At 37.9% G+C, this 13,877-nt stretch overlaps 1 protein-coding gene across 1 annotated transcript in view; it reads right to left on the bottom strand.

Moving 5' to 3' along the window:
• LOC114477863 (eukaryotic translation initiation factor 3 subunit H) overlaps window positions 1-13,877 on the bottom strand; it is a 65,121-nt gene that overhangs the window by 41,986 nt on the left and 9,258 nt on the right. The window contains exon 3 of the mRNA XM_028470523.1: window positions 10,140-10,296. Coding sequence (XP_028326324.1) covers window positions 10,140-10,296 — 157 coding nt within the window. The remainder of the gene's footprint in view (window positions 1-10,139; window positions 10,297-13,877) is intronic.

Below are 13,877 nucleotides of genomic sequence, written 5' to 3'. Positions count from 1 at the left end.
AATTCCATGGGGTGAAGCAATGCAGATGCTAAATTGGTTATGCTAATGTTAAGTTAATTCAAGTATAGCCTTTCTGCAAAATAAAAAAAACAGAATACATGTAACCTGTTGTTATGCTTTGCTGTTATTTAAAAAAATTGTTACATCTTCTTTTAGAATTACATAAAATAAATGGCCTGTTATTTCAGCCACTGCTTGTTGCAAAAAAACTTAATATTGTCACTAAAACCTGAAAACACTTTCCAAATATCTCAAGTCATTGTCAATCTTAACTTCAAACAAAACTACAGTACACCAGTTAAGTCAACTATTTATCAGCATATGCAGCTATGCTACACACCCACCCCACACCCATTCAAAAAAAAGGGTGCGACCAAATTCTGTGCTAGTGCGACCACTGGAAAAGTTAGTGTAGAGCCCTGAGTTGTGTTGTATTGAGAGAAGGGGGGCAAAATATTTGTAATACCGAGTCATAACAAACACTGCTTTCAAAGCATCTGTGCTGTCAGGGATTTATCATTTATTCTGTTTGATCAGATTTTAGCTCAGGTTAAAGTTGAGATAATCTTTGTTGGAGAGTGATGTCAGGACAGTGTAATCTGTATGGTAATATAAATGGTGCAGTTGCAATTTGTTCCTTAGTAAAAAAAAAAAAAACCTAGCCTGAAATTTCAGATGATGTCCATCCAGCACCAGCATGATGCAACAGGAGAGTGAAGGGCATATAAATTGAGGCAATGAGGTTTTCTGGAAGATGATAGGCTATATGTCAGAAACGTTTCAAAGCGACATACCAGCAGACGATCAAGATAAATGAAATAGCTTCAGCTCAAATTTTTCCTTATAATATTTCAGGGAGTCATTTTTTTTATCTTACATCCCAATCATTTCCTCTCCCATCTGAAGTTATGTGGCTAATTGGGTTGCTGAGTAATTCAAACTGCATCAGCAGGAGTGACATAAACAACAAACAACCTAAAATAAGAGTGACAATCAGCTAAAATCAATCTTGTTAATGACTAGAAGTTGTTTATACATCAGGAGAACTTTCTAGGCTCATCTTAATTAAGTTTCTTGTTAGAAAAGGAAGTGCTACAATGTAGTTATACGGTGTAGTGTTACAAAGCAGACATTAAAAAAAGCTATGAAAAGACCAGCTAATTTAATTCATCCAGAAGAGCATAGCTTTGTTTACTGAATAAAAGCAGTTTGAAAACAAGCATGCTTACAACTTGTTGGTTTCACCTCCCTGACAAGTGTTGTCATCTTCACAGCCAACATGGATGTTCGAAGCCAAGTGGGGGGGCCTGGCAGCCGAGGAGCCCCACTTGTTGGATCGAAATCAAGTCTGGCATCAGGACGCAGGATAGCCAGAAGGAGCACTGGGTAGTTTTAAAATTGATTTCAAGGGGAGTGGGGGAAATAACATATTCATGGAAAACGTCTAGTAGATATCAAACTAAACTTTGCAGAAATCAAAAAAGTAAAGCAGTGGAAAGAACATTTTCAGACACCGCACATTTTCACACTATCAGAATCAGAATCAGAATCATCTTTATTCGCCAAGTGTATGTTGTACACACGAGGAATTTGACTCGGTCAACTGTGCTCTCTCCAATAGTGAAAACATTCAATAATAAACAATCAACTAAAAAATATCTGAAATATTATCAAAACCGACTAATAATTTAGGTATGTGTTGCTAGCCAGGATATGGGGAAAAGTCATCAGTAAAGCAGTGTTTCTAAATTTACTTAACCCCAAACTGTCTGCTTTTACTTGGTGCAATGAGAAAATAGGAATTTCAGGTTCAGACAATGGTAAATGGTAAATGGACTTGATTTTATATCGCGCTTTATCACCACACTGAAGCAGTCTCAAAGCGCTTTACACATCAGCTCATTCACCCAATCACTCTCACATTCACACACCAGTGGGACAGGACTGCCATGCAAGGCGCTAGTCGACCACTGGGAGCAACTTAGGGTTCAGTGTCTTGCCCAAGGACACTTCGACACATAGTCAGGTACTGGGATCGAACCCCCAACCTCTCAATCAGAAGACGACCCACTACCACCTGAGCCACGGTCGCCCTAATGATCGCCCTAACAATGAATATAATTTGCTCCAATGTCAAACAAAAAAGCTCTAATTACATTTTACCAAGATCTTAGAGTATACTCTCTACTATAACAAAAAAATAATTGCAAAACAAAGTGTTCCTCACAAATTTCACAACAACTGCTTACTTTTGTGAACATTATAGTTCAAACAGGATATTTGATGGATGCTTTATTAATCTGTATACTGCTGCAAAAAGAAGGGGATGAAAGAAAATAATGGAAAATAATGGAAGCGGTTGGATACTAACAAACAAAAAGCAAATGAAATGTTGGTAGTGCAGGTTGGAGGAAGTGCTTACCTGCAGTGAGTCAGGGAAAATAAAAAAGAGGCTAGTGGAGGGTGAACGAGAGAAGGAGCCGTCTAATTTTGTTCTACCTTCAGGATACCTTCTCCTGCCGCCAAATACTGGTGACGTGGGTTGAATATCAAACCCTTATAACAAGAGAAGTACCGAGCAATGGCTAGTGAGACACCACCAGTTGTTAGGGCCAAAACAACGACAACCTTATCATGCTTTAGATGCTTATGGGTGGCACACCGCTGGGCTGAATAAAAAATTATGCTGATGTTAACATGTACAGTAGAGTCAAGTTTTAGGGTGGAGCTAGTATAAAAATATGATATAGCATCAAATTCATAAATGATTGTGAGACTGTGATGATGATCGTGTTGACCACAAAAGTTGGAAGTTTACATTTAAAACAGTAGTTCTTAACTTGGGTTTGATCGAACCCCAGGGGTTCAGGTCAGGGAGTCAGTCTCAGGGGTTCATCAGGGGCCAAGACACACACAGTAAAAAATGTCTGGCACAAAATAAAATTCCATGATCTTATTGATGAACTTATTAAAAGAAATTATGATAATTGTTAAATATTAAATTATGAAAATATTAATTGAAAGTATTTTTTAAAAATATTTAAAAATAAAAATGGCCCAGTTTTAAGTATGTGTGTCCCTAAATAATATATACCAATGTTTTGAAGAAATCATATTTTATTTTTCCAATTACAAAGGTTTCAGTGAATGCACTGATGAAGCTTTGAATCTTGTGGGGTTCAGTACCTTCAATAAAAAAGTTAAGAAGCACTTATTAAAGTACTTGTAAAGCAAATTCTGACATTTTCTTCTAAACACATTAAATAGGTCATAAATGTATTCCTTAACACATGTACAAAACATTCAACCATTTAGAATGTAATTGTGGAGCTTGGCTCCATAAACTTTCAAATTTCTGTGTTCAGCATTTAATGGGCAGGTCAGAAATCATAGCCGTGTTACTTACGCCATCATTAGCATAAACCCGACCCTGCTGCTGAAGCACACCAAACTTCCAGCGGGCGCAATTTGGCCCCTAGCAAAAAACAAACCACATATTCAGACTCAGAGGAATAAAAGTCGTCCGCTGATGCCACATTTTCCATGAAATTAGCACTTTTATACACCGCAATTTGGTATTTCGCCTCTTGCGAACGCAGTTTTGACTCTCCCTGAGAGGGATGCGCATATCCGGACTCAGGCGGAGCAGGCATTTCCGCTGACACCTCGTTTGGCCCGATCCAAGCACTTTTGGAAGCACCATCAATGCTGGAGCCACTTTCATATTGCTCTCAGAACAAGGAGGTGCCCCTCTCACGAGTGGCGTGGTTCCAGCGCCTCTAACTGACACGCCCACAGCATCTCAGAGCAGAGAGAAGTGCTTGATTTTGAGACCTAATTTTATATACTTAGCAATCTTTTTCATCTATCAAATTTGGCTCAGTGGTCAATGACACGTTTCTGTGGTGTGACAAACTCAACACAAATGTATTTCTGCTTTACGTGGAGCTATTATAAATATGTATAAAAGGTCTTTTTACATTAATCGTGGCAAGAAGCTTCTTTTTGCATAAAAACTGTTAAAAAACAAACGCAACCAAGAAGTTATTGTATTTTCGCCTACTATAAAAATTAACAAACATTTATACGGTAATTTGTGGGAGAAAATAGACTTCATTGATGATGTTTTTCCGTGAAAGTGAAAAATCCTTCCTGATTTTTTTTACATTGACCTATCCTCGAGTGAAAGACACTGGGAAGATAATAGTTGTGGTAAGCACTGCAGCTTGACTGAATTTTATGCCAACCTGGCTGTCTGAAAAGAGTCAATCGCCACTGTGTCCAAATTATCCTTCACACATTGTAATTTGCACTCTCGCATGCAGAGAAATGCTTGCTGTGCGGAGCTACAGAGTCATTAGAGAAAGAAGAGCAGCAATACCAGCAGGCTTGTTGAGGAAGACGGTAAAGGCAAAAAAGAAAGTTACTGACTTTATTTAGGCTGATTAAAATATGTGTGGATCATTTGATGTTAGCATCTTGAGCAATTTAAATGTAATTAGATAAGTTGTATTGGGAGGTTTTTAGTTTAAATATAGCACAGAACGTGGAGGAAATAAACTTTTGCCATATCAGTTTGTTAAAAAAAAAAAGAACACGTGTGCATTACAACATTGTCAAGGCGATGCAGTGGAAATTATGATGTCAGTACACTGTCAAAACAGGGGAGGCAGTGACATTTTAATAAACTTACTATGTGTTGACAGAGGGCAAAGGTTATTAATGGGAGAACCATAATATGCGGAATATGGAGTCGCACTAACAATGAGCAAAGAACTGCAGTATAGTCTTACTGAAAATCAACCTTAAAAGGCCGCTTTAAGGTTTTGTTCTAGCTTATAGTGGCAGTTCTATCATTAAATGAAAAAAAAAAAGCCAGCAGTATGATTTGAGGGAAATACTTTATTTTATGTCTTGTTTTTAACCAAAGGTGCATTCAAGAAAATCCTTCTCATTTCAGAAAATTCAATTGAGTCATTCAAGAAGCAATGTTATAACTAGAGATTTTTTTTTGTTTGGCTTTCTTATTGTGCTAAGTGAGGTGACCTTTTTGCCCATCAGGCAGCACACAAAAGTATGACATCTACTCCACTGCAATCTACTCTCTTAGTTTATCAATGCAGGACAGTCACTTTCACTTTAGTTGATGCTCACCTGATATTCAACATTGCATTTCTTTGTTTTTCAGTAAACACGCCATTTACATTTAAATTTACTTGTAAGTACCAAATTGTCATTGAAACTCAAACAACATTTCTAAAGTATTTTAGAATCTTGGGATTACTGTACTACCCCCCCAATAACATTCACATATGTGGTGAATTTGTCAGAAAAGCTCTCTTTTGTGTCATCTCCTCTAAATTCAAGAAAGCATGTATGCATTAATTAGAGGCTAGATGTGTGTTTGTATTTGACTTGGTCAAGTGCACCCACCTGCAGTGCTGTACATCTAGTACTATACATTGAGTCAATGATACAGGGTGTCCTTGCAATGAAGATGGGACATTTTTTGGGTTCAGTCAAGGTTATTTCATTTTTTTTTTTTTAATCTGGGATCGATTCTACTGTGTGCACTCAATTACTGTTTCTCTGCCTTTGTCTTGATTCATTGTGGTCACATTTACTTCCACAGAACTGTACAGAATGCACAGCTCCACACTGGCACCTGTTGATAAAAAGCAGCATAGCACCTACATACACACAGGCATCAGCGCTAACTGCTGTAATAACAGCCACGAAGCTGCCAGTCCTGTCCGTTGTCTCTTTAGAGATAGATTGGAATAGTTCTGATCTGAAGGGTCTGCAGGGGTGCAATAAGTCAGTTGAAGAGGATTTAGGTATGCTTGCTCAGACCATAGCCAGGCAGCCAAGTGCACACACAGAGACATAAAACGGCTTGGAGATGGATTGGTCCACAAACTTAAATCTTAGAGGCAAAATGTATCTGGCGTGACTGATGATTCCAGGTGAGGAGAGCGTGAATGGCTCTGCTGAAACTTTCTACATGCTAAATGTGCCTCTTGTTCTCCTTTTCTGTGTGTAATAATGACACATTCTATAAGAGAGTTCTGTGGTAGTTACAAAAAATGGCTACATACATACAAAAACTAGTTCAAAACGTCAGGTGGAACTATGTAAAAAAAAAAAAAAAATACTGTCAAAGAGAGAATAACGGTGTGCACAACTGTGTCTGTGTGTCTCAAACCACTTTTTAGAGAGAAGAAAGACTGCAGTATAATAGTGTTCAGTGAACCCTTTCTTCTGGGTTTAATCAACTGAGCACATTACGACACAAATGTGAGCAACAACTCGCAGCATATTTTTCAACGCTGTTGAACAGGATCATGGTTAAACCAAATGGTCTATCAAATTTTCCAACAGAAACAAACGCAAACAAGGAAAAATCTATCAACATACAGTATTTAGAAAATGAGACGTGAATCCTTTCACAGGCACAGTTTAAGAAAATGTTAATAACATGCACAGAGTTAAGTATTTCAAGTCTTAATTTCAGATTATGGCTTACATATGCTTGAATGATAATGAAAACTCAAAACTCAAACTCTCAGAAAATTAGAGCATTGTGAAAAGTACGATATTTGAAACTCACCTGAATAGGTGAAAAACTCAGTCTCCCAGTCTACTATTGGCTGAGAATTGTGGGTTGTGACGTTTTGGTGGCTTTTTATGTCACAAACCGGCAATGTTGACCACGCCCCTCCTATACAAACTATAACTATAACTATCTGTCAACTCTGCAAAATGTGGCAAGTAGTTTTGAAGGGCCCATGTTAAGCTAAATTGACTTTTCTGTGTGTATCATAAAAGTGCTTTTTGGGCTTCATACACATGCCCAAAGTGTTGTTTTCGTGCATTCCCTCAATCGTTAGTTAGAGGGTGATTTGCTCCTTTCTTACTGCAGGGTGAACCCAAACACCTCACTCCAATTTGATGACGAGTTCCGACTTTGATGACAAATTTGACGCAGCACTGAGCTAAAAAAAGCCGTGCCTCCAGGAAGCTCTCTCGCAGTGCTATGTATTTTCTACAGTCTATGTGTGTCCTGTGTTTATAAAGCAGAATGAGCTCGGATACGGAGTGGGTGAGAGGAGGGCGGGCCATCCTCTGGCCCTACGTCACCGTGCGGGGAGGTGGACCCTGAATATGCATAAGTAGGCCGCAAATCAGCCTGTTTGTGTAGAGTTGCTCAGAAAGTGACTTTTCAGAGGCTAAAACTCTGGAAAACAGGCGAGTTTGGGAAAAGAAACCTGATATACTGTTTTTTAGGTTCTTAGAACAAATGGAGATGGGTGAAAAATAGCATGATATGGGACCTTTAAGATCATTTTGAATAGAGAGGTATTGTGAGTATTGAGTAGGTAGTTAGCATAGCATAGATTGTTCTTTGTAGATTTTATAATATAGACTATAGATATGTTCCAACTAACTATCCCAACTATCAGTCAAAACCACGGGTTCAGTTCACAGGTTTCCTGGCAACAGTCATGAAAAGCCACAAAAGGTCTGATGAATAAGTGCTGTATCTAAGCATATTCATAGACATTTAAGTGTAAGAAAACAGTGTGGTAGAAAAAGCTGCACCAACAAGAATAACAGCAGCCTTGAGAGGATTGTGAAGCAAAAACCATTCATGAATTTGGATGAGCTTCACAAGGACTGGACTGTGGCTGGAGTCAGCAAATCAAGAGCCACTAAATGCACAGACATACTGGGCATGGGCTACAAATGGCTCATTAAGTCAGACCACTCCTAAACCAGAGACAACATCTGCTTGAAGTCCAGTGTGAAGTTTCCACAGTCAGTCACAATTTGGGCTGTCCCAAACACTGGTTCAATGACCATGGTGTCACTGTGCTTGATTGGCCAGCCAACTCGCTTGACCTCCACACCATAGGGAATCTATGAGTTGATGTCAAGATGAAGATGAAAGACACCAAACACTAAGGGACAACAATGAACTATTTCAATAGTATGAAGTATCTACTGTATCTGCCTTTGGGTTATTCTGTAAAGGGAAATTCTTATCCATCTTCGAATTAGTAATGTAGGAAGAAGTCTATTGATGTGTGGTAATACCTAGGCAATAACTAAATGACCCAAAGCAACAGTTCCTTCATGGTAGATGGATTGCAAAAATACATGGTCAGTGTAAAAACAAAACCATGAATCATCATCATCTATTTCCAGTATTTTGTCAATCCACCTGTTTTCATGGCTTTGATTTAGTGGCTAAAATGTAGCAAAATGGCCTTTCCACAATCTAAAAATCCTATAAAAAAACAGTCACAGTATATATTTATTCTGTTTCTCCATGACATTCTGCTCTTGCAAAAAAACAAACACCCATACAAGTCAACTACAAACAGCACACAAAGCATAAATAACCTCCATCCCATTTTCATTCTGAATTAGGTTGAGTAGTGGTAAATAGCATGTAGCTTGTCACCTTAAGCTGCTTGATCAAAATACCCAGTGAGAGGAAGTTTGATTTTAACTCTGTAAACTTCCAGGGTTTGTATCTAGATGTTACTTTCTGTAAACCTCATTAACTATGTGGGAGTGACACTAAAAAAAACAGAGCGTCAAAAGTCAACAAAACAACATTGCAGACAGACACTACAACTGTGTATGACACTAATGACCTGTAGCCACCTTTAGCACTCGTGTATATACCACCAATTGTATGATGTTGCTTGTTAGCTGGTGGAGACCCATAAACCCGAGATCTGCTCCCTCTCCTTTGTTAGCTCTATCTGCTGCTGTTTCGCTCATCCACCAGTGGGGCTTATGGTGGATTTCTTTTACTTCTAACAAGGAATGGCAAACAGTAAGGTGTGAGGGTAAAAACAAAAGGTCTGTGGATCCTTTGATACAACTGTAGAAAGGAGTATAGGGTTCTCACCAGGAATTTTTCGCGTGGCGCGCGAGCGACCGTCACTGGCGTGGACAATTTTAAAAAGTGTAACCCTGAGGGCCAAATTTAGTGAAGTAAAGCTAAAGTTGGGTTTGGTTTTGTTGTTTTTTTTTTAAATCTTTGTTCCAGCCTTACCTTAAGCAAAAAGTTATTTGTTTAATTGGTGAAGGTGATGATGAATGAACTAAGAGTTACTCATGCTTGGTATATACAGTATATAAGTATAGGTCCTCCACTAAGAAATACTCACATACACTGTATAGACAAGAACTAATATCTTATGTGAGCTTGTAATTGGAGGGTCACCGGTTCAGAAACACACAGGAATCAAGGATTGATTCCTGACGAGCAGAATAATATTATATAAAGAACTGGTATGTTATGATTCACCACCTGCTGCATATGCTCTCAAACAGGTCGTTGGGCCAATATTCATCCCTACTGTTGGGCCTGTTGTAAACATTAAATGTTTGCCTCCAGTTCAGTTTCCCTGTTGTATTTTCCAACCAATAAGCATGCAACAGAAGAATTGGCTGCATCCTGTAGAGTAAATGATTGTATAGTATATGGCTGGGTATCGCCAGGTACCTTGCGAAATGATATATCGCAATATTTTTTCCCACGATAACAATATTATCACAATACAGCGATTCTGCGATAATCGATATATTGCGGAGAAAATACATCCACGATACATTACGATATCTGTGTCACTGAAGAAATTTAGAATTTATTGACGGCACTGAATCTGTTTCACAGGAATTACAAAATTATAGGTTACTTTCATAACCCTGGTTCTATGAGTAATATGAGTGAGATGTCTCACTATGGGATGTCTCCTCTGCTACATTCCTCAGATTACCTATTTCACTTTGCCAATCCTGATTGACCGGTGAAGCGCATCAGTTCAATGGGAGAACCTCCCACCTCCTATAAAAGGATGGGACGAACAGGTGCTCGTCATTCTTAGTAAGCAAATCTCTGCTTTTTATCAGTTATGATTGTGTACACAACATGTTCGAAATAATAAATCAAAATTTAAAAAAAAAATAAATAAAACTAACCTTAAAGCAGTTACTTAAACTTAACACCTCTGCAATAATGGACATGATTATCCCCAATATTTGCCATACAATATTTTCACTTAAGCAACAAGACTTTCAATTTAAAATGAAGCAAAGCTATAGCAAGCCATCATGGGTACCTTCATCAAAGTCTGCATCATCCTCAGTGTGTTGGGGAAAAGGGAAGCAGTTTGTGATCTCCAGACGGTCTTCCACTACCAAGCCCAGGAGGACGCCCTGAACCACCTCACTTCCCTGGCCTTCCTCCTGGTAGTGCTTGATAATCTTTAGAACCACCTGTGAAAGTAAAAAAGATCACTTGATTGGTTTTATTCTGTGACGATTTCTTTGTCAGGCTCCCGTATTCGGTGATGCGTTGTGTAATTTTATTCACTATATTTCTTTCTCGTTGATTTTTGGTTATGTTTAGCTAATTTAGGGTTCGAAAAGAAAATGTATTTAAGCTGAAAAGTCAAATACACACAAACAGCATTCGGGGTGTGGAAATTATTTTTATTTTTTTTAATATTTGGCAGTTTGTAATGCCAGCAATATTTATGTATGCACATACATTTTATTTTCATGTAATCTGTTCAGATCAGTGCTTAAACTGATAAAATATGACAAATTATTTCTGCTTATTTTTTTGCATTATCAGTAACTCAGGGTGCTTTATTCATAATGTTCTCACTTACAGTTGTTACAATGCAGTCATTATGTTGTCATGGGTACTTTGAGACTTCTACACAGTAGTTTCAGTGAAAAGAAACGTGTTGCACTTTATTTTATGATGGCAGTGTGTAACACTGCGTTTTCTTTTTTTCAGTGTAAATGTGCAAAAGCACTAATAAAAAATAGGATGTTTTGAAGCAAATAGTTTTGACTCAATGTGTCCTCTGAATAATCAATATGTTCTGATGAACATATACAGCAAATTGAAATTTTTATCTCTAAGTTTAATTTTGATATTAACTGGGTAGAATATCGCGATATATCGTATTGTGACCCACGTATCGTGATACGTATCGTATTGCAACATCCTTGCCAATACTCACCCCTAAACAGCACACATACTTTACTTTTATCATGAAGGACTAGGGATGTAACGATTAATCGTAAGGCAGTTAAAAATCGATTCATAGGTATCACGGTTGATACCGATTTTCTGAAAATTGTACTTGTACAGTACTTTTTTTAACCAGCAGAGGGCTCTATCCACAAGTGTAGGCGGCGGGCGGAGTCTGCCAATACTTTCTTTCTGGCTGCCTTCTACTCTTAAATATGTTAATAAATGATTCATTACCCCTTTAGCACCGAAAGAATATCTGTAATATTACTTGAATATCTGTAAAAGTCACATTTTTCTATTAGCTCTGTCTGCTAGCATAGCTTCTCTTCTTCACTGCAAGATATCTGCATGCCAACCGACCACTGTGTTACCAGCGCCCTCTGCTGGTCCAAACAAATATGACGTAAATCAGTGCAATCGTTTTTTTTTTTTTTTAAAATCCAATTGTTAAGGCACAAAATTCATTTTCAGTTGCACTTTTAAAAGAAAAAGAACTATTATGCAGTTTTGCATTGTTTATTATAGAACCAGAATTTAAATTAATAGGCTTCATTTTCATTTGTATTATTCCTTTATTTATTTCATTCAAGATTTATTTTTAGTTAAATTGCATTGTTTTGAATAGTTTATCAAGGAATTATTTTGACAATAAAAAATAAAAGGAAAAAAGGACAGCATTTTCAAGTTTTTTTTCCCAAAAAAAAAATTTGTCTACAGTCCCATTTTGTAAAATAAATCGTGAGAGAATCGTATCGTGAACCCAGTATCGTGAATCGAATCGTATCGGGAGTTGAGTGAATCGTTTCATCCCTACGAAAGACTTTGAGTTATTTATGTAAACATTCAGCTATTCCAGTGTCCATGTAGTTAGATTTCAGTATATCTATAGAACATGATGATTTTGAAACATGTGGTTTCCTAGAAGTATCACAACAACTCTGAAGTTTGTTTGTTCTGTGTTATGACAAATATACGCAAGTAAAGCTGTCATAGGCACAGTTTGTTTGGAATTTATTTTGCAGTGAATATGCTCTGGTGGAATAGATTGTGAAAATAAAAATACTGCCACAGTGCACTGCTGGATATGACTGTACTGCAGGTGCCAGTATTTAAAGGTTAGTGTACAGAGTTCACAGCATCCACTACAACCCAATGCTTTAAAAACAAATACAAATGCTTTACTGTTTGGACAACAGTCAAAAAGAGGCATTAGTGCACAGACACAGACGGACCATTTTCCTTGTCGACAACACTGCTGTTTCAACATCAGCGACAGTAGTCGAGTGGTCCATTACACAAGGTTTTTATAAAACAGTTCAATTGAAGCACGAAATATTCTACAAAAGGAAAACATTGTCTCCAATATTGAGTGCATTTAAAAACATCCTCTGTATACAGTTAAAGTACAATTTATATACTACTGAAGAGGGGAGTGGTGCCCTAACGGTTAACGAAGCAGGCTTGTAATTGGAGGGTCACTGGTTTGAATCCAACATGGCCATCAATGTGGGATGTTGAGCAAGTCCCTTCACCAAACTGCTCCCTGAGCGCTACACCGCGGCTGCCCACTGCTCCTCAGGGATGGGTTATAAACAGATAACTCATTTTGTGTATGTACGTGCACGTATACGACAATAAAGACTCATTAAACACCAATTAAACACCAATTTAGCATCAGCGAGCTGAGGAAATGGGAGAGAGACACGAGAGAGGTGAGGATGTAATCATTAACAAATACGCTCACATTAGATTTAACCAGAAAAATATCCTCTATTATTTTACAGGATCACACTTATTTTTCACTTCACCTTCACACACATCTCAAAGACCCTTTTCTGTCCATCTCACTCATACCTTTTCCAACAGACACAAAGGCTAGCACACAAACTTGCATGCATGCACGCACACTTGCATACAGTTCACCTGTTTAAGACAGACGATCCTACTAAGCTTTCCCTGAGTACTGTCTGCAGGGACAACTGGCTGTGACATGCTGAAGAGAAATGAGTGAATAAGTCACTGACGTGCTTTACCTTCACCCTGTTCACAAGCAGCTCTGTAACTGATGGGGGTTTTCCCCTGTCATTTTGGAGCAGATCAAAACATGCACTGTGGATGCAAACTGAGTCAAATCTAGGTGATACTGTAAATTATCAGCTGTTCTTCATGCATTAGATTGGAGACTGGAATTGGATATTGGAAGATTAGAATTAGAGAAATAGAACTTTGTAGAAACACAGGGAACATGCTGTTACATATAGAGGATAAGGGCTGTGCGATATGGACCAAAACTCACAGCAAGATATTTTTTCCTCAAAATGACGAGATATACAATATCAACTTCGATATTCTTAATTCAAATAAAGTCTGAACAGAAAGACAATTCTGGGTTAAATTTGCTGTTGAAAAATGCCACACAGGCACATTTATCAACTCACAGCTGCACAATATGTGCCACTTGTGGCTTTTTCTCTTCTAAGGAACAGCAGAAATCCATCCAACTGTGCTTTTTTCATGCTGTTCTGATAAGTAGTGAAAGCTGCCCATTACATTTATTATAATAAATAGGTCAACCTAATCTATAATACGCCAGCCACACATACCAATACAGTTACCTGTTACTTTAGAAAAACTGCTCCAGTTGGCAGCACATTGCATCAGTTCCCTCAAAATTATTTTCATGATCAAATTCCATTACAAAGGGAAGGATAAAAACATAAGCTTTCCTCAAAAACATAGAAATGTTCATCGTAGATATCCTCAACTGTACAAATGAAAGTTCTAATACCACTTTGTCCTAACAGCCCAC

This window comes from Gouania willdenowi, chromosome 16 (assembly GCF_900634775.1).
Source record: "Gouania willdenowi chromosome 16, fGouWil2.1, whole genome shotgun sequence".
Lineage (NCBI taxonomy): Eukaryota > Metazoa > Chordata > Actinopteri > Blenniiformes > Gobiesocidae > Gouania > Gouania willdenowi.
This window is presented reverse-complemented; position numbering and strand designations above follow the sequence as displayed.